This window comes from Mustela lutreola, chromosome 9, assembly GCF_030435805.1.
Source record: "Mustela lutreola isolate mMusLut2 chromosome 9, mMusLut2.pri, whole genome shotgun sequence".
NCBI classification, from domain to species: Eukaryota; Metazoa; Chordata; class Mammalia; order Carnivora; family Mustelidae; genus Mustela; species Mustela lutreola.
In genome coordinates, this window is record NC_081298.1 from 121,580,556 (window position 1) to 121,603,399 (window position 22,844).

Here is a 22,844-nt window from a genome sequence, read left to right on the forward strand (position 1 = left end):
AATCTGCTCCATGATGAATCCATTTTACATTCCGCTTTTCCTCTACTGAATTTTCCCCACCTCTGAAAATATTTTCCTGGTCATCCTTGATGCAGCTTTCCCCTTCTTGTGACGACTCCTGCTCTGCCCTTTCCTTTAGCAGTGAACTCCTGGTAGGAGTCATCTATCTACTGGAAACTTGCTGTCTCTACTTATATCCACCTTCACTCCACTCAAATCTGGCTTCTGGAACCCTCATTACTGAGAAACTACTCTCACCAAAGTCAACACACACCACCTAGTTGTTGCACCCAAAGGTTCTTCACAGAGTCTGCAAATAAAGAGTCTATCGGCACCTCAAATTTCAGAGAAGTTGCAGATGTCTCAGAGAATGACTCAAAGTCCATGAGCATCTGACCTTGCTAAAAAGGCCAATTACTGCTGAAAAAGACTTATTTAGGTAAATCAATATTTGCAAATATAAAATTATGTCCATTTACCACTACAGACAGAAAGGCCGAGATGTTTTTTAAAGTCTCAAAACCATTTGTAAATACAAAAATAAGACATTTGTCCAATGATTCCTAGGAAACAGCTTTGTAATTAGGATGAGTCATACTTTTTTCCTACTATATGCCATCATACCGCCTGTAAATACCTCACTCATGGATCAAAAGAGATGGGGGAAAAAAAAAGAACATGAGATGCAATTACTTTTACTGAGTCTTCCTTTAAACTGCACATAATTAATGCAGAAAGCTCAAAATAGGACTCTTTGGGATGACTATGACGATGACAATGCCATCAGATCTTACTTTACTGAGAATAAGTAACAAACTGCTTTCCAAGATAATCAATTCTTTTAGAATACTGAGAAGAGAACCATTTACTCTCCAGCTCCCAAGTATTTATAAAGTCATAAATACTACTTTGAAACTCCCACTAGTTCTGATTCCCTTTAGTTTCTATTCTGTTAAAAGTGAGGCTTCATGACAACTAAGACAACCTTTCTAACATCAGATCTTACCACTTAGATGAACTCTCGTCTCCAGTCAGACCAGTCTCCACTGCTGGATCTCCAACATTGACTGTTCTTCACCAAATCAAATCCTACTATTCCTCAAGATCTAATTCAAAACTCTCCCCCTTATTCTGCCAGCTCACTACAACCCTTCTCTACTCTATGCTCATACATTGTTTCTGTGGTACTTGTACACTGACTTTCCAAATGGGAGCATAGGGATATGCTCATAACTTTTTACTCCTACCTATGCTATCACCAGCATGCATTGATCACATAGTATTAAATATAAAACACAGGCCTTACCTAAGATTCAGGTTACATACACTTACCAAAAAAGGACACTTTGTTTAGAATATTTAAATACAAACACTTTTAGTTACAATTTTAATAAGAGTACATTACAGGACAAAGTTTTTATGTTTCTCTTTGCTTGAACTCTATTAGTCTGTCAAGTCTAAACAAAAACCAGTCCATTCCTAATTTATTAAAATAGAAGCCTTTGTCATGACTGATTCAGTAACATAAGTGGTGGCTACAGTCTACCTGAATTACTAGGGAAACTAATCTTGAGATCAATATATTAATTACATTTTTACTGATAAGAAAGTTTATTAATAATTTCTTTAACAAAAATTAATTGGTAAACTATTTGGAAACCTCATCTGGTTCTATGATGAACACAGTGTACTTATTAAAATTATGTCCTTGAGGAAAGCAAGTATGTCTTAGGACACAGAAAATAACGTGCAAAATAACTTCCATGTACTCCCATAAACACTGTGAAGTTCCGCTCCTGAGAAGAAGCACAGTATGGCCAAGTCGTAGACCTTCTATAATAATGACATCTAAGAGCAGTCTGCAAAAATAGGGTAGCTGGTTGTCCAGCTTTGAGAAGTGCTCTTTATCTGGTTGAGGAACTCGGATCTGCTGCCCAGGAGCAATGATAACTATGGCTAAAACAGGCACTGTCTAACACTTCTACTACAAATTAATTCATGACCATTGTAAATCAGCACGAACTTCACCCACAATGAGTAAGGTGTGGGGAGGCCCCTTGTGCCTTGACCTCTAAGAAGGTCACTGCTAAAGTTCATGTTTGGCTAGAGCACACTTTCTGTTTGGGTAATAACATGCTTTCCCTTCAAGGCCTATGCACACATATCCCCTAATACCTGCCGTTGGCAGTGGAGGCTGTGTTTTACTTATCTGATCTTCTGCTAAAGGCCATTTTCAAGCTGTGAGGAAATGGGAAATACAAACCATAAACTATGAATACAGGATTTCAAAAAAAAATTTCCCACTTGAAACCCCAAACTACTTTCAGACTACATTTATATAGTGCAGAATTAATCCAAAGAATGAACAGTTTTGGGTGATATATCTATCACTTCAAAGAAAGCAGCTATTAACCCACAAATAAAACAACCCTCAACACAAATGTCTCACGTTATTATCTGAGAAACTGTAAACACCCTCACAGTATCAAAGGTGAGTTATTTAGAATAAATAAGGACTCAGAGACAGATGTTTACTTAACAGTACTGAAATATGTGCTGGAGAAGCATTTTAGTCCCTACAACAGGCCTTTAACACAAATGAGAGAACAATGATGACAAAAAAATGCTTGCTGTCCAAAGATTTAAGACAGCTATTTTAAAATATTAGCATGAAAAGAATCTAGCATATCATGGATTATGGCTAGTTTATTACATTCAGATAAGACTGTAATTGGAAGAGCTACTTTATTTTAAAAAAAAGAGAGAGAGAAATAAATGTTAAGTCAGTGGATACTCTAGTTTCTCTTTCAATTATCATTTCCTATGAAAAAGATGACTAAGCCATGATGGAAAGTATTTGCATGAAGTTATTATCATAAAATAAGTACATTAAAATGGGCACGTGGAGTGTAGGTGCATGCTCTAACAGATTCTCTATGACAATAATCTTACCAAGTAGGAGAATACTTGGAATTTCCATTATGTGGTCACGTGTCTTATGCAGAGGGAATGAAAGCCATTGAGGACACACATGCTTTCCTCTCCTACATAACTGTGTTAGGAGAAAGCAACTTAATTTTAGAAAGTTCCTAACGTACTTTCATCTACCCCTTCCTGCGGTGCAGAAGAGCAATCTCATGATAACTGCACCAGGAGGGAGCACCTGGGTGGCTCCATGGGTCCAGCATCTGCCTTTGGTTCAGGTCATGACCCCACTGTCCTGGGAGGGAGCCAGGTAGTAGCATCAGCCCCCTGCTCAGGGGAGGAGCCTGCTTCTCCTTCTCCTCCCTGCTTGTGCTCTCTGTTGCTATCTCTGTGTACCACTCTCAAATAAAGAGAGAAAATCTTAAAAAAAAAAAAAAATTTTTTTTTAACTGCACCAGGACTTGTTTTGCTCAGTCCAGGTTTTATGGCAAAGTGAATTTGGGTGTTTGGAGCAAATGGATGATAAGTACAGGGTGTCTATATTATGAAATATATACAATGATGTTATACATAAGTAAAATTTATATCACATATAAAAATATTATATGCAGATGAGGGGGAGAAAATGATTCATTCAGAAGGCTGTCCAGATATTTTTCAACATTACTACATAAACAATTGCTGTATTTAGGTTCCATGTTCCTATGGGGCTGATTTTTTATCAGAATCTATTTTTTAAAAGATGATGATGCACGAACTTGGTCTGCAACTGCACAGCACACACACACACTGTTGTTTTAACAATACCTTTGTGTTTCTCTAAATCAATCAGAGAAAGACAACTATCATATGATCTCCCTGATATGAGGAAGTGGAGATGCAACGTGGGGGCTTTGGGGGATAGGAAAAGAGTAAATGAAACAAGATGGGATCGGGAGGGAGACAAAGCATAAGAGACTCTTAATCTCACAAAACAAACTGAAGGTTGCTGGGGGTAAGGGGGTCGGGAGAGGGTGGTGGGGTTATGGACATTGGGGAGGGTATGTACTATGGTGAGTGCTGTGAAGTGTGTAAACCTGGTGATTCACAGACCTGTACCCCTGGGGCTAATAATACATTATATGTTTATAAAAAATTTAAAAAAAATTAAAAATAGAGCTTCCCTATGACCCTGCTATTGCACTACTGGGTATTTACCCCAAAGATACAGATGTAGTGAAAAGAAGGGCCATCTGTACCCCGATGTTCATAGCAGCAATGGCCCCGGTCGCCAAACTATGAAAAGAACCAAGATGCCCTTCAAAGGACGAATGGATAAGGAAGATGTGGTCCATATACACTATGGAGTATTATGCCTCCATCAGAAAGGATGAATACCCAACTTTTATATCAACATGGACGGGACTGGAAGAGATTAGACTGAGTGAAATAAGTCAAGCAGAGAGAGTCAATTATCATATGGTTTCACTTATTGTGGAGCATAAGAGATAACACGGAGGATATGGGGAGATGGAGAGGAGAAGAGAGTTGGGGGAAATTGGAGGGGGAGATGAACCATGAGAGACTATTCTGAAAAATAATCTGAGGGTTTTGAAGGGGCGGGGGGGGGTAGGAGGCTGGGTGAGCCTGGTGGTAGGTATGATGGAGCACTGGGTGTGGTACATAAACAATAAATTCTGGTACACTGAAAATAATTTAAAAAAATTTAAAAAAAACAATACCTTTGCATTTCTCAAACATCAAAGTATTTTTTAAAAAATAAGAAAAGGTCCTAGCAAATGGAAAAAGCCACAGAAAATATATATATTTTTAAGATTTTATTCATTTATTTGACAGAAACACAGAGAGAGGGAACACAAGCAGGGGGAGCGGGAGAGGGAGAAGCAGACTTCCAGCCAAGCAGGGAGGCCAATGTGGGGCTCAGTCCCAGGACCCCCAGATCATAACCTGAGCCGAAGGCAGATGCTTAAAGAATGAGCCACCCAGGCACCCCAGAAAATACTTTCAATAAGGAAGAAAAAAATCTATAAAGCTAAAAGAGAAAAGGTACAACCTTTTATAAATAATGCAATGGACACATGCCCAGAATAAAGGAGAAACAAGGTAAAGCTTTTTTGGACAAACCCAAAAAAGAAAGATAACACATCCACAAAGAAATTACATACCACATAAAACCAAAAGGCAGTCGTAAGTGCCTGTTGAAATGAATTTCTGGATTCAAGGATCCAGAGTGTTTAGATTCAGGCTGACAACTGAACTTCTAGGAGAATAAATCTGATTTTCACACGAACAGGAAACTAAAGCATATTGTTACATACATATTGCATTTGCACCACAATTCTTCTGACTTGTTTTAGTTCAACATGATAAGGACATGACAATGTAGTGTGTAATGCCACCTGGTGATGGACAGAACTACTACTGTGTCCTCTAAGGTTGCTCTGTGTCTCTCACTTCTGCCTTCAGAGGGAAAATCGACAGAACGTCTTAATGTATGTAACAATATTCTTTGCAATCAGGGTACAGTATGCAGAAAGTTCTCACTCAAAGGCAAGTCCACAAATTTTACTTACACGGCATCTTCCACCATGGTGAATTTTAAAATAAAAATATTTTGTAAGTGTCACAGTTATCAGCATTTTTTGGCATGTTACTCTTAAGAAAACAATATAAACATTGTAACAGAGCATCAATACTTAGGTAAAGACAAACCTTTCGAATGAGTAAAATACACAATGTATATCATTTTCACTCACCTAAGAAAATGATAATCTAACCAATACTGGAGTATGTATTTCAAGAATATTAATGGTGCCATTAGACATGCTCTCATTACCACCCTGGCCTACCTTCACTAGCAGGAATTCATCAGAGCTGACTGGTGTTAGAGAAACAACAGATAGTCCCAAAGCAAGATTTTCCTCCTACTTAAACGTGAAGCAGTACAGAAGGCCCTAGGCTGCAGTGACTGTCTCCTTAGCACCCTCTCAGAATCTGAAACTCACGGAGGAGAGAAATACTAACAAACTAGGGAAAACCCTCCTTAAGAATCCAATTCCATACTGATTCTTACACGATCAAATGCCAAGACCTTGTTCAGTTAAAAATAACATGTTCCTGTTATGCCCCTTATAAAAGCATAGATTATCTAAAAAGAACAATAACAATTAATAACCAAGAAATCAGCCTTACTTTTGTTCTTTGGTAATTAAAAAAAAAAAACCATCTTAAGACAGCATTTATTATCGACTGTACACCTGCCTGCACACCCTCAAGCACTGTCATGAATCTCTCCTTTGCAATGAAAGGGTCCGTGTGACTCAGGATCTGCTGAGTGATCACTAGACTGAAGGTGGGAGGGGCATTACTAATCAGATGTGCACAGATAAGCATATGCAATGCACAGCATGTGTAAGAGGCTGAAAACAGGTCATCTACAAAAATTTGTACAAACCATAAATTTACGGAGTACCTGTAATATTCATGACTGCAAACTAGGGGCTCAAACAGAAAAATAAATGAGACTGCTATCTACCCTAAAGGAGCTCAGTGTCCAATGGAGAGAAATACTGACAAAACACCTGATTATAGAAGAGAATGAAAGAAGTGATTAAGACAAATGTATAAATGAGAGTAAGAAGAGGGAACCTCAAGAACCTGGAGAAGTCAGGGGACTGTGAAGCTGACAAGTCATCTGAACCATTTTGAAGGATCAGCAGGAGATACCCAGGTGACTGGGACAGTTTAGGAAAAGAACAGCATGAAGAAAGTATACTCCACATGGCAGGACAGAAGAGAGGGCAAGGAGTCACACAGCAAGAAACAAGTCCAGAAAGGCCAGACAGGCAGGGACTGAGCTTTGGGCAATAGTTTTTGTTTCACAAAAATCCTAACTGTCTTGTAAGAAACACACTGGCCCGCCTCAGTTCACAGGTGAGGTTGCCTTCACTCAATAAGTTCCTCAGTGTCCCTAAGAGAATCCTACTAGTCAAAGTCCCTGGCCCCACACATCAACTTGAACTACAAGGTACCTGTAGAACAGAGGCTTTAGGAAGAGCTCTCAAACCCCGTGTGAACTAACTCTCCCCTGAATGTCAGTGAGTGAAATCCCATTAATGGAGAATTGGTAGGAGACGTGCAGTCTCTCCCAACATTTAGCGCTGAGACACTCTAAATCCTACGCAGCCTGATGCTCTGGCCTCTTCCGAGACTGCCTTCTCTGAAGTGCTCTTTCTCATTCTCCTCTCAGCCAATGTGGATGGATGCCCTGAGGCTACGTGGGACACTTAGCATAAAGATGCTGTAAGGGCACTGGTCACAACGGGGCACAATGTCCTCTGTGAGGAACCCCAGGAGATTCCTTCACCCAAGTCCTTCGGAAATGGTCATACGTTTTATGAGCAGGTGATCTGCTCTAATCTTATGGATCTTGTCAATGATACCGTTCAGTTTCCCTCTAGAGAAGATGCCAGAAAGCTCAGAGCCAATTTATGGACCCTTATTTGATAGGAACATAGAATCTTGTGTATTTTGTATATTAACCTTAGGACACTATATTTTGTATACCAACCTCACATCACACCCTTATTTACCCTTTAGTTCTCTAATACTGTGGTGCTGCTGTCATTGTAGCATACATACTTACATTGTGCACTTTCAGTCTTCATGGGAACATAGCAGGGTATAAAAGTACATCAGCCAGTTAGCTAATGCGTTCAAAAAACTTAAAGAGGATTATATGCTAGGCCTATGCTGAAGCCTGGGGATCAAAATGGCGAATGAGACAGACTGGATTCTAAAGGTCAGGAAACTGAAAGTTAACAGATGAAGGAGACAAACAAGAGTAAGACAGTAGTAAAAATTTTTATGCAGGGCACATACTCATCTGGAGGAACACAAATGTCTAAGACAGCTGGAAAGGCTTCCTGAATGAACTGCTAACCTATGCTGAGACCTACAGGCTAGTAGGAAGGGCTGTGCCCTCATAGGGAAGGTTTTGGAGCACTGCGCACTCCGGGAGTGGGAAGCAGTTCAGGAAAGCAAGGACAAAAAGGAGGACAAAGGAGATAAGAGAGAGGCCAGAAGGGGTAAGCATGGGTCAGGTCATGAAGGTCTGGTAGACCCCGTTAAAAGAAAGTAAGTTTAACCCTGCAGCATTGTTAAACCCCAGACAAGTTTCAGCCAGAAGCTGACACAATGAGATCTGCACTATAACATTTACTGAGTGCTTCCTCTTTTCTGGGTACTATGCTAAGTGCTTTATACACTGCACTGAATCCTTGTAAGAGTCCTATAAAGTAAGCACTGTTGTTGTTCCATTTTACAGAGGATGAAACTAAGGGTCACTGAGGGACACACTGCTCATTCGGGTGATGCCAGGATTCTAAGCAGGTCTTTGGACTCCAGAGCCAGAACACCTCACTTAGCGTGCTGCCTCCCTCACTCAGAAAAAGGCCTGAAGTTCCAGTTCAATGTGGAAAAAGGCCTGGTTAAGGCAAGCCCAGAACTAGGAAGCCCTGCTGAGCCACTGTATGAGAATTCAGGGGAGATATGATGGCAGTGAGAAGGAAAAGAGTGAACTTGAGAGACAAAGAAGAGACAGAACCCAAAGGCACTGGTTGGGATTTCACTGTCTGCGAGAAAAGGGGGCTGGTCCAAGAATGACCCCCAGACTGTAACTGGAGTAAGTGAGTCAATGATGCGTACTGGTGAAGGCAAAGGCTCCCCAGCTCTGCCATTTCACAGGTGGAAACCCTGGACTGTTACTGAACTTCTCTTATCTGGGCTTCCTTATGCATGAAACGAAGATGATAATAAAACCTCCTCTAAGAATTAAATGACTGAGTTCACGTGAAGCACTCAGAACACTCCTGGTATGTAAGTACTCCATCTTAGCCATTATTACTATTATCTTCATAACACCACCAGCATTATGTGCTGTGGGGCGTACAGGAGGAAAAACTGTTTAGGGGAAAATGACAAGTTCAATTTTCAACACTGAAGATGAAGTGCCTGTAGCACCTCCAAAGTGACAAAGGTCACACGTATGGCTCTGCACGAAGGAAGGGCTTTATGAACAGAAAACTCAGGAGCCATGAGCCTATGTTTAATCATTTAAGCCACCAACCTGAGTGACATGGCCTGGGAGAATGTGTGCAATGAGAGAACAAAGGAACCCAAGAGAGCCTTAGAACACAGATACTGAATGGACACAGAAGTAGGAGGAACCTGCAGGAGAGTCTTGAGAAGCGGCCAGAGATGCAGGAGAAAAAAATGAGAAGCCCAGAGGGGAAGAGTATTTCAACAAGAACAACAGTATCAGCGGTCACTAAGAGGGGTCGCAAGATAGAGACAGAAAGGTATTCGGTGGATTTAGAAATAAAATATTTGCCCTAATGGTCTAGGTGACATGACCACTGTTGTCCTTTTAACAAATTAAGAAGTAAAATGTATTAGAGCAGATATTAGTAAAAGGTCCTTTCTGTTGAGCCCTATTAGAGAGGAAAAAGAAAGATACTCAGTTCAGACTGACTGCCAACTAGGGAAAATAGGAATGGACTCTGAGAAGAAAATCATTAAAGGAAGAACAGTATTCAGCAGTTAAAGAAAAGAGCAAAAGCACTACAGATTTTAACCTGGACAGACTTAACCAAAGACAAAATTCAGAAGGCATTAAGGCACAGTCAAGAATAGTCAATTAATTCAAATAGGCTGGCTCACATGGCATGAAGGGGGTTCTGAGTGGTAAAATTTTGAAAGTAGATTGGAACCATATTATAGAAAGTTCTGATCAAGGAATATGGAAGTGCTGCAAATGTTTAAATGACTTTCCTCCCTGGAAAATGCCAATTATTCTTTAATTCTCAGTTCATATGCCACCTCTTCAGTGTCCCTTTAGGTAAAGACAAACTAACCTTTCTATATGTCCTCAAGATGCTTTGTATTCATATCTCTTATGACACTGCATTATGATTCTTTTCTAAACCTTAAACAGGAAAGGGCTGTGTCTTCGTATCTCAGCAGGCCAAACAACATATGTCCCCAAAAAACCATTTACCGAATAATTAAACACATACACAGTTTCGTTAGAGTGGTACATTATGAACACTGACTGAGAGCTGAATGCAGTATGGCTTAGCAAAGAAGAAACCAGAGGCCGACCAGTCAGAAAGCCAGGAAGTAAAAAGGAGAAGTAGTGGGACCCCATCCATTCAGGCCACCGTGAAAACACAGGAAGGGGGGGATGTCTCTCTAATGACCACTGCCGTGTCTCTCTAATGACCAACATTAATAGAATTTGGTGGCCAAATAAAATAGGACAGAATAAGAATAAAATTTTTAAAACCTTAAAAATATATATATACTCTTTGACTCAGTCATTAGACTTGGAAATATATCCCAAGGGAAGAATTACAGAGATTTATGCATACTTTGGTATTATTTATACGGGTGGTAAATTAGAAGCAGTTTTAACTTTGAACAACAGAGGACTAGTTTAATAAATAGTTGTCCTTCTATCTGATAACATGAATATATTAACATAAAAATTATTCAAGGATAATGAGAAAACATTAACATAAGTTAAAAAAATTTCTAAAACAAAATATATGATGATTTAATTTTGTTTACTATATATGAATACATGTGGAAAAACACAAGAAGAGTTTATCAAAAAGTATGCACCAGTATTTCTGAGAAGTAACTGACCAGACTATGGGTACCTTTTTCTGCTTTATAATTAATTTCCTAATCTTTAATTAAAAATATATTGTTTTTATGATAAATATCCCATTTTTATAGGATGAGAAAAATCAGGTCATTTGGCTTTTTTTCTTTTTTTGGAGACTTGGTGGCAAGAAAGAAAAAAACAGAACCACAATTTTAAAGGACAGACAGTATGAGTGTTATGTTTCTTTGTTTTGCTTTAAGGACTACAGAAATGGAGGGGGAGCCAGTAAATATAGGAGCCAGAAAAATAAAGGACGTGCTTTACTTTAAAAAGGAAACCCTTGATATATTTTTCTGTTTAAACAAAATGCACAGTATAAGCCAAGGATACCAGGGAGAAGTCTTGGAAAGGGAAAAGAAAAAGAAAAAAAAACCATAAAGATTACATTTTTGAAGCACTTGGCATAGAAAAACTGTTAACTTACTACACAGTGGGAAGAACATGGGCTTTGGCATCAAAGAGAGCGGAGCTGAAACCATGCAGCACTCAGCAGCCACGTGACCCTGGGCAAGTTGCTAAAATGTGTCTGTCTCCTCAGGGCTGGCATGGGGCAAAGCATTGCCTAGTGCAGTCATAAAAATGAAGGGGTCTGTAGGACAGTGACTAGTGGGTTGGCTAAGAGCTCAGGACCCTACTTTCAAACTGTGATTCATGCAGCAGGTCTCAGCCCAGACCTAAGCATCTGTGTTCTAATCAGCTCCCTGGGTGTTAGCACTGCATGGGCAGGGTAGAGAAGCACGTGAATGACACAGCGTCTGGCATGTGATAGGTACTGGTTAGATGGTGGTTTTTATGTACAGAGCATAGGGCTTCCATCACTTCTTATTAAAGCTACCAAGACTTTTTTTCATTAACACAATGCCAAGATCTATCCTAAATGAGCAGCTTGGATTTTTTTGCTATGAAAGAATTAAAATGAATAAAGAAAACCAAAGAAATGCAATTAAAGATCTAAAGGCATATCACGACATTCAGAGATTTGACCTGAGAGGTTCCAAAGGTCTTTGACATGAAGTCAGATATAATTTTGCTGAGACAAACTTAAATCCTTTCTGCTTCGTGATGTGTGGGACCAAGTCCCTTAGTTGATCCGTGTGCTTTCCTACTGATCAGTATAATTTAGGTTTGTTGTGTTCTATTCATCACTGTAAATAGATAAAAGCTTTGTTCTCTGTAAAACAATCTCAAAAGAGGGTCAACTGCTCTGCTACAGAGATATTTGCAAATTTGGGGAAACAGAAAAGGTTTCAGAAAACATTCTAGCAAATGTCAGAGAGCTACTTTATAATTACATTTTTTTTTTTAACGTAAGGGAAAGGTCTTATCCTTTATCATAGTTTTCAGCAATAAAAAGTCACATGAAAAAGTCAGAGTGCATGGCATTTAATGCACCCAATATTTCAATAGTCTGTCTGTCTGCCTTTCTTCCTGGCCTCCTAAAATACGCCAGTTGTTAGGAAGGTCACTGAAATGCAGTCCTGGGGGAGGCTCATCAACGAGGATGAAGGCAGTGTCAGCCACGGGGAGGGGCGGCTTGCGCTGGCCCTCTTTGGTCCCTCACTAGAACATTTCCTACAGGCAAGTCATGCTTACTCATGCACTAAGCAAAAAGTCCAAGAAATTAAAATTGTCCGAAAACACTGAAGACTGAGCTATCTACGGTATACTGCTTTTACTGTCTAGGCAATGGCCAACTTTTTTGGAGCAAATGAGAACTACTGTAGACCAAAATGAGAGAGCCGAACACAGGACTACCAGATACTATAGGTAATCCAGGGGTCCAGTGAACAATTCTCTCTCCCTGAATACAGACTGAAGAGTTTGGTCAGATACGCTGATCAAAACTACCTAGTGGGAGTTTATTTTGTCCTTAGGGACTAGCCCTGTATCCCCTAGATTAGTAGAAAGAAAGCATCTTTTATATTCAGACTTTGGGCATATGAGCTAAACACAGATTAAAATATGGATTATTTTAGGGGTGCCTAGGTGGCTCAGTCAGTTAAGCGTCTGCTTTTGGCTCAGGTCATGATCTCAGGGTTCTGGAATCAAGCCCCACAGCGGGATCCCTATTCAGCAGGGAGTCTGCTTCTCTCTCTCCCCTGCCCCTCCCCCCACTCATGTTTTCTCTCTCTCTCTCTCTAATAAGTAAGTAAAATATTTTAAAAAGAAGTTAACATATGGATTATTTTACTTGGAATTAAAAATCCCAAAACTTAAGTATATCGATATGATGTTTCAGAGCCTTAACATATGAGATGATTTGCCTGAAATGATATCAGCTAGAAATGTATGATTAAAGAGATGATTATTTGGGGGTAGAAGGTAAGTTTTTCAACAATGGCTCCAAAGAGCCTTCTTAATTATTGTCTGTTATTCTACAGTACACGTCTTCAGCTCGATCGCATTCATTGTGCCTGTTTACTGCTCAGCCTCCTACTGCCCCAAAGTTCATGCCCTCTCTTGTACTCTTCCTACCCTGCCCTCAGCCATCATTGTTTCTGCTTATCCAAATCACACATAGTCTTCAACGTCCAAGGGAGATGGAGCTTCTTAAAGAAGTGAAGTGTTTCAACACTGCCTGATATCTCCCTATAATTATTCAGTAAAACATTTATATATAAAATTTAGCATGTCATTGTATTGTACAGTCCCATTTTGTTTTGGATTTTTCCATGTGTATTCTTATCTACCCATGAAGACTATAAACTTCTTGTAGGCAAGCTCATATTTTAAACAAGACATACCCTCAAACAAATATGAGGTGTTTTATTCTCACCCCCAACCACTTCAACCTAACTTCGTTGTTTCAAATGTACACATCTGTGCCGCCTAATGATGAAAGTAATTATTGCATGGTTACAGCTCAGTGATTGCTTATAAAACATTTAACAATATCAAGCAATGGTGGAACCAAATCTTTATTTAAAATCAAAGAAGAGTAAAGCTATCATTTAAAATGATGAAGAACCAGAGATGATGATGACATAACTAATTTTTGGTGAGAATGAATTACAAAAGTTTAAAATTATGTGATAAATTTATTATAGCTGTCAATTAAAAAAAAAACTTTCATATAAAAGCCTTTTTTCCTCTAAGTTAGAAAATTCCTTTTGTGAGGCACCTGGGTGGCTCAGTGGTTAAGCATCTGCTCAGGTCATGATGCCAGGGTCCTGGGATCGAGCCCTATACCGGGATTCCAGCTCAGCAAGGAGTCTGCTTCTTCCCTCTGCGTCTCCCCCTGCCTTGTGTTGTCTCTCTCACTCACTCTGTCACTCAAATAAATAAAATCTTTAATAAAAAAAAAAAAAAAAAAAAAAGGAAAAGAAATTCCTTTTGGGTTTGGCTAATCTAGTACTAAAAAACCTTACATAATCATACTGAAAAGTTAGAAGCACCTGAAATCATCTGTGACCTTGATCTATCAGTGTAATATACGCTAAGGGGAACATGCTAGGACACTATGCTTGTCTTATTTTTTCAAATAAAAGAAAATATTTAATTCAACTCATACTGATTGGGTCACTATGTGCAGAACATTCCATACCCTTACGAAGGTTATGATCTAATATAAGTATAAAGCAAGTACATTAATGGTGAAATTTAAGGTACTCGGGATAAATTTCTTGCAGTTACTACCATAGAAATGATACATCTGTATAATGTTATATAATGGGTGCACTGTTTCAGGAAAAGTGTGGGTTTTCTAAATGTTCTTAATCTCAGGGAAATATATTCTGAACAGAGGCACAGAAGCTACTTTCATTTTGCATTTTCATTTACTGGGTCCTTCCTGGTAAGACTTCATCCTTAGCTTCTTGATGTCTTAAACTTCTCATGAGCCCATTAGTGCTGACTGGCAAACAGATGTCAGAAACACTGACTTGAGTTGTATGCATGAGCAGTGAAGATGTTACTTTATGATAAATCATTTCAATATATGGTCTTTAGGATTCCACTGGAATAATTTATTTACAAGGGTCATTTGTTTTAACAGCTTCTTTTTCCTATAACTTGAGTATCTAAAGCAGATCTCAGGGACCTAAAGGTCAGAAAGTTGGGTTTGGTCCTTTCTGAGGCTTCAGTTTCTTTTCTAGGAATGGTACTCTGGACGCAATAGTTTCTAAGGTCCTCTTCACCTCTGACCCTTGATGACACTTTATATGTTCACTTGACACCAGCTCCCGCTCCCAGGGAGTGGAGCTGACCTTGACTCTCCACCTGATGCCTCCTTAGGTGTGCCTGATACCCTAATCTTGGGCAGAACCATAACCTCCTCCTTTGGGACCACCATCCCTCCACGATCTGGCCACTTAGCTCCTTTTTTTCCCCCCCTTTTTAAAGCTCTTTTTTGAGGAAAACCAACCAGTTTACTATTGTTACAAAAATGCTTTATGATTTGGAGATTGTTAACTAAAATCATACTACAAATACAAGAGGCACCAAGTTAGAGTAGAAAGAGCACGGGATATTCAATCAGATGAACCAGATTCCAGTAACTCTGACAAGCTTCCTCACCTCAGTTTCTGCTTCAGTTTTACCCTACAAGTTCATTATTAGTAACAATAACTACCATGCATGGTTCTTGTCAGGATTAATTGACCTTATGCATATAAAATACTTAGCACAATGCCTGGTATTTAGTAAAGGCTCAATAAATGTTAGCTGTTACTACTATTATAATCATAATAATCCTATTTCTTTATTATAGTGTATAATATATTCTACTTTTCTAACTGAAGTAAATAGAATCATCTAACTGTGGTTCTCTTTTTTTACTGATATGGGGGGGTGTGGAATCAGTGGGGTGGGGGTGGGGGTGGAAAGAGCTGCCAGCTCTAGCAGGAAAAATTACACACTGTGGTTGTTGACTATTTTGAGTGATGATGACTAAGTAACACACATTCCCCGAAGTTATAAATCAACTTGCTTCTAAAATATCTTCCAGATTTTAGAACAGAGAGGTCTATAGATACATCCTTATCCACGATAAGATAATCCAGTATCCTGCCTACATTTAGGAAGATCTTTATTAGTAAAAAGATGTGTTCCAATAGCATGCTTGTGTTTACAGAGAAATCTAGTAGATGAATGTGTTCCATGATGTCAGAAATACCTTTAAAGAAATCATTAAATACTATAAGCTATCAGATTAGTGAGAAAATAGAAAACATATTGTTGAACAAGAAGGGTGAGCCTAAGCTGGATGCCACAGTTAAGTGGTACCACATTAAAAAACAACAACAACAACAAAATACACCCCTTCAATGTCTCAGTGCCTCCCTGACCCATCCCACAGGCAAGAAGAACTATGTTCTTCAGGGGCTTCACTGGATAGATGGACACTCAGTATTCACAGGCAATAAGACCACCAAGCCCACATGTCCATTTCATACTGGTTATGACCACAGAATTTCAAGAGCAAGCCACACTAATAGGGGTAACGTTTTCCGTTTACTCTAGCAATGCAATTTTGGATTGACTATATATTTTTTGTAAATCATGGGTACTTAGTTGTAAAGGTGTTTCAGCCTGGCCCAGTTCATTGAGGTTGTACTTTGTATCTTAAAGTATATTAAACCCTAAAGGAACAACACTAATGCTACTTAGAGAAAGATCCAAGAACTTTACAGCTTTTCTTACGTAAGGAAGTGCAACTTTTTTTTTTATGACAATGTAGCAGTTATCAGAGGAGGGTGACAATTTGTCATAAATGTCATCAGCATACAGTATAGTATAGCTTGGTAGAAATCAGAGTGGAGAGCACAAACACGTAAAAAAAAAAAAAGATTTTTCTTGCACTAGGTGACTCTGGGCTTTAAATCGTTCTTACAAAATCAGTAACACTTCAGCATGTTTCTGGATAGTTCCTTTTCCATATATATTCATATATGTTTTTTGTCTCAACGTATGTATGAAGCAATATATAAACATACAAATAAGATGTATACTTTTACCTAAAAAATATGAAAATGTACATGTTTAAATGGATGTGATACCATCAATAGCACCACCTCATCCTGACATGCCTGTCAACAGACACTACTCTTGAGGAAGTGTGTGTAGCAGTATGAGCTACAAACTGGGAGCGGAAGAATGCCGTTCTGTCCCTCATCTACAGAAATTTACTAACCTCCCTGGATGCCAGCTCTGCTTAACTAGAAAACAGAGGTAGTATTTGCCTTCCTACTAACCAGAATCATTTGTTGGAGTAAGTGGAATAAAAATTCAAAAATACTTTTTAAGCTATACAGAACAACAGCATAGTATTAAGATACTTTCGAGAAAGTTTTGGTGCTTTGAGAAAAATTTAAAAATGGAATGATAGTCTATCTCTGTCTATTCTGAGAGGAGAAAAATATTTTAAGGCTATCTCTGACATTTCTAAAGAATACATAATAAGATATTTTAGCTCATGGGGTCAACTTCGTATAAGAACAAAGTATCTTCTATCTTGAGAAAAAAGCCATACTTTTTAAAATTTTGAAGGGCTACATACAAAGTTTAACAATTATTGCCACTTAACATAAAAACATAGCCTTCTGAGACAGGTGCTTACCTTCTCTTAGACGTTCTACCACAAAAGTAAAGCCTGTAGTTCTTGGGTGTAAGACGTACTCATATTTCGGAAGTCCATTCTTTTCAGCAAACTCATTACTTCGAGCCTTGCTGTTTTCTAAACAAAACAAAAGACTATGAGAAGCCATAAAATAAGGGAATGTGAGATAAGAAAATAGTGGAAAATTTTTTTGATAAAATGGCAGTTAATTCATCTGTAATTATTGAATATAGCATATATGAGTTGACTGAGAAGATATAAACACTTTGGTTCCTAACAAAGATCACAGAGTTTTTGGAATTTAGAAATTTTTATAATAAAGTATTAATGGGACTTTTTATAACTGTTTCCTGAAATTCATATTGAAATTTTTAAAATTATTTAAGAGATTTCATAAAGTAGTCAATGTACAACAAAAACTGAAATACAAATCAAATGTGAATAAGCTAAAATTTTCATAAAGTAGTCTTCACGTAATGAAAAGTGAAATACTAAAAGATGCTAATAAAACTAAGATACTAATAAAATGTAAGGACCAGGACAACCAGAAAAAATAAGTAGCCAATATATCAAATATATCAACTCAACAATTTTTTTTTAACCCAGCAATTTAGGGCTTCAATGCAAAGTGAAATGTCTACCTTGCTCAGGCATACAGCATGCTAATATTACTAACCAAAACCACTCCCCAACAGAATGGGCACATGATTAGCACATCATGTACAAACATCTGAACATGGTTTGGCTGAATATAGTTACAGAGTCAAGTATATGTTCCAATTGCTGGCAAAAACTTCTTTTTCCATTCCATGAGGTAACTTTATAAGTTCCAAGAAGAACCAAACCCATTATTCAGCAAATATATTTGGAAAAAGTAGTGTTCAGAAATTTGGCCTCAACTGCTGGGAGAGATCATGAAATACCTTCTGATGACAGCAGATGTTAGAATCTGCAACTCTCAGCTGCATCCTGAAATTTACAGCCTATTCCAAGTCACAAGAAAAAAAACTTTCTCTATATAAACCCAACCTTCTTAGGAATAAATTTAAGATCACGGAGTCCTCAAACCTCAAAAAACCATATATGGATGCCACAACACTAAAATATTCAAAGAATATGCCTCTAAAAGGTGTCATACTATTTTTTAATTGAAAAACTGAGAATTCAAGAACTAAATATTCATAGTCCCCAGCAAAAGTACAGGCTGTAAACATGAAAAAAGGAACAGCTCCTCTCATGTTCACTTGAGGAGAATATCCTGGACATGGGACTCCAAAACAGTATTTGATAGACAGCTAGAAGGCCCTTCCACGGAATGAGGAATCCTAGGGATATGACAAAGATAAGCAGTTAACTACTCTTCAGTTTCCTCTTCCAGTTCATCACAGCCTTTAGGGATCTGAAGATAAAACTGAACGCTGCTATAGAATGGGCGGGCACACAAGTACTAAAAACATACAGTCACAATGTGGGGAGGTAGAGATAATAATGAGAAACACAGAGATACAGAGTTTTCCTCCTATCCCCACTTCATCCACCCATCCCCAGACTCTGATTATTAGACTGCACTAGCCTCCCTCTTTCTGACCACAGCCTCCTGCCCTGTCAGCTCACTACTGGTAACACTCCAGTGCCAGCACGCCATCTGCTCTGAAGACAGTACTGGCCATTCTGTGTTCTCCAATCAGCTAGGCATGTTTTCACTTTAGGGTCTGTGCAGATGTTCTAATTCCCCTACCCAGAATGCCTTGTACCCAGACACCTGCAACATTTTCTGCTTTGTTCAATTAGTCTCTACTTACACAGAAATTTAAGGGGCTTCTTTTAACCACCTTATATAAAAGAGTACTCTGTGCTCTATCTACTCCTCTCCCTGTCCTTTTCTTGCTTTATTTCTCCGCACAGCATTTATGAATATTTGACCCATTTTTGTTAACTAACGGGTGTTGTTACTCTCTTTTCTCATAGAATATAAGCTTCATGAAAGTAGGGGCTTTGTTTTATATATAAAGCTTCAGGGCATTCATTTATTACATTTATTAAATGAAGTTTTATATACAAGAGTGTTTAATTACATGTATTATTACAATTCTTAAAACCCAGAAAAGCTTTCCTTTCCCAATCACAGAAACAGAACTCAAAATTATAGTATACCGATGGTTACGATCAAGTGCATGTATCAAACTAGCATAGCCAGAGTACCCAGATAGTTGGCTCAAACATTAGTCTAGATGTTCTGTGAAGGTATTTTTCAATGAGATTATTTAAATCAGAAGACTTTATATAAACAAATTACTCTCCATAATGCGAGTGAGCCACATCTGATCACCTGAAGGCTTAAATAGAAAAAGACTAAGCTCCTCCAGCAAGAAAGAATTCTGTACCAGACCGCCTCCTGACTCAAACTGTTACTCTTCCCTGGGTCCCCAGCCTGCTAACTTAACCTGCAGATTTTTGACTTGCCATGCTTCCACAATCATGTGAACCAACTCCTTAAAATAAATCCTCAACTCCCATCTCAATTTCTCTCACTCTCAAACTCTCCACACACACAAGTACATACACATACATATATGCACACACATCCCATTGGTTCTGTTTTTGCTAGACAACCCTACCTAATAAACCAATATAATCTAGAACTGCCCACCCTTCGAAACACATGTTTTATAAGAATAAATAGTGGTAGGAAAGATAAGATAACACTAAGTGCAAAGAAATGTATAATTCTTTTTTATAACTATTTAAAACTGTATGTGTGTGCTTATGCACATGTGGTGTGCACGCCTGCATGCATCTGTGATCAAATGATCAAAAAGCAATGGGCCAAATTTTTAATAGTGTCTGTTTATGGGCAGTGGAATTACAGCAACTTTTGTGCTCTTTTCTATGTTTCTAAAATTCCCAAGTTCACATATATGACTTCCATAGCCCCCCCCCAAAATTAAGCCAACAATAGCATATAAAGATAAAATATATGTAAAGTCATATTTAAACACACTACTTTGAAAATATGCAAGCAAGTTGGACTCAGAATTTAAAAGAGGGTTACAGAACATTCCCCTTGGGCTTAAAAATCCCAAGTTTCAAGTTAACTGTGGTAAAACTAAAACACCCTTGAATTAATAAAGATAATCATTTATCCCAGATTAAAACTACCTGTATAATCCTGTTTAAAACAAAAACAAAAACAAAAACGAAACCTTTTGAAAGCTTCAGGATCTGTTTTCTCTATTTGGCAAACAATCTAGCTTTTGAAAGTTGGCTTTAAAATGTAAATACCATTTTAACTTAAAAAATATGCAACTACATCATGTAATGGTGAGTATTCTGGACCCTGAAAATATGCCACTAGAGGTTAAGTTCATCATGTAAAAAAGACACTTGAGAAAAAAAATAGACTGAAAAAAGTTTTAAATATAAATTTTAGAGGCTTAGAAGAGTTAACATATAAACATTTTAACACTCATATACCAAAAAGTAGCATTAATCCAGAGCTTTTTTTCCATTAGCTATTAATTACTAAATAACATCCAAAGGTGTCATTCTTTAGTGTCTGCTTTGGCATTCACAAATATCAATCCATCTATCATCTCAGTAAATTACTTTCTATAATACAGCTGGTATTTCAGCAGCCAAATTTAAGTATTATATATTCTTTAGTAATAAAAGATTTAATACAGCTGTATGTCCATCAGAACTTAGTAGTGATAGTTGAGCTCTAGGAATCAATTAATTTACAACCTATATTTTCAAGCTTAAACAATATGCAGCCAATATTATCCTCAGTATTATCCTCTGTGATCCAACTACTTTTAGAATCTTCACTATAAAAATCAAACCTATAGAATAAGCATATATTTTAGTACATCATATTATTCAATAAAAATTGCCATGATTCATTTAGTTCAGTTCCATGTGTAACGGTTAATTCAAAAAGTTCTACCTTGTATCAATTGTAAATGTAAGGGCCTATTCAGCCAGAGCGGCTCCACCTCTGTTGAACAGCCATTTTGTTGTTTATGCAGTAAAACTTAAACTGACCCTACCCACCACCCCCCCAGGGGGCTTACTTAAAAGCAAGTCCGGGAAACCAGGGAAACCAGTAAAATCTGGTCAACCAGTCCCTGATAACAGAGCCCAAATACAAGGGCAGGTCAGGTCAGGTGGAGATAAGAGCCCTAATGCAGGGATGAGTCGCGCCGCGCCCGGTGGAGACATCCAATCAGTGGGGCGCGCATACTGTCTCCCGAGCTACCAAGGAGTGTGGGCCCCACCTTTTAGGCACCTTTTGGGTGCCATTTCTGACCAAGGTGATAGGCTAGTTCAAACAGCTACTATGGGGTGAATTGTAATTCAATTGGACACTCGTGTGGAACCTAGCCTATGCAGCTTTCTCTGTGTGTTACAATCTCATTGGCCACCTATGTGTGGCCAGGCTCAACCACATGGCCTTTGCTCTATAAAAGTTAGTCTGTAAGGCAGGGAGGGGTCGCCTTCTCTGTAAGAGGCGGCCCCAAACGGTCGGCAGTTTGACTCTCAGTGCCTGGCGAGAAATAAAGCTTTGCTTCACCTTCGCTTTGTATCAGTCTCATTCCTTCGACCGCGGACCTAACAGTAAATGTTTCCCAAAATACCTCAATTTTCCTCAGTTGCAGAGTATGGCTTAGTTACCAATTCACTTAAATAGTTGTGTAGTTTGTATTTTTCATCTTGAACTCTTTGTAGGTACTGGGTTCCATAAATTATTATGTACACACAGTGAACTGGTATGTTCTCCCCTCTGAAGCTCTAAGGGTTGTCCTTCTCAGTAGCTCTCAGTTACCTCCATCTGGTATCGAGGATTTGGAAGACAGGTTCATGTACTAGCCTTCCATACTATTGTGATTTTTTTTTTTAAGATTTCATTTTTTTTTTTTTTTGACAGAAAGAGACATAGCAGGGGAGGGAACAAAGCAATGTGAGTGGGAGGCAGAGAACAGGCCAAGCAGAGAGCCTAGTGGGGGTGCTTAATCCCAGGATCCTGAGATCATGACATGAGCTAAAGGCAGTTAACTGCTTAATGATTGAGCCACCCAGGCACCCCTATTTGCAATTTTTAGACGTTAGTTCTACCCTCCTTCAGTCTGTCTTCTCTTGTACAGCAGACCTTTATCTACCAGATCCTTCTCAAATTCTGCTGTATCTTTCTTGAAGTAAGCAGGGAATTAACAGTTTTAGAATTTTGATCTTTTGAGTTGGATTCCACAGAACTGCTTCCTGTCCAAGCTTATTCCACCCTGCCAATATTCAACCACAACACTTCTTCAATCTGTCTTAAATTCCAGACTGCAATAGGCAGTTTCATCCGCAAAAATGACCCGTGTTTTTTAAAAAAGTGTGAGAACCACTGATTAAGGATAAAAGACTGTATTTCCTTTTTAATTTTTAAAGAATTCCTTGAGATACAGTGGCATCTTGGCATATATATATATGTATATAGTTTAATATCTAGGAAGGTAGAAAAGTCTTAAATATGTCCTCTTGTGTCCTCTCCACAATTCAGTGCAGGCTGAATTTTCTTGAGGACAGGACAAAGCCTTTCCTGCTTAATTAGAGATAAGGCTTTAAAATACCCAGAGAAGGGCAACATAA

General features: G+C 38.4%; 1 protein-coding gene across 3 annotated transcripts in view; it reads right to left on the reverse strand.

The window, feature by feature from the left end:
• LCLAT1 (lysocardiolipin acyltransferase 1) overlaps positions 1 to 22,844 on the reverse strand; it is a 180,824-nt gene that overhangs the window by 54,108 nt on the left and 103,872 nt on the right. For all 3 annotated transcript variants that reach the window (XM_059188701.1, XM_059188700.1, XM_059188702.1), the window contains one exon: positions 17,211 to 17,327. In XM_059188701.1, coding sequence (XP_059044684.1) covers positions 17,211 to 17,327 — 117 coding nt within the window. The remainder of the gene's footprint in view (positions 1 to 17,210; positions 17,328 to 22,844) is intronic.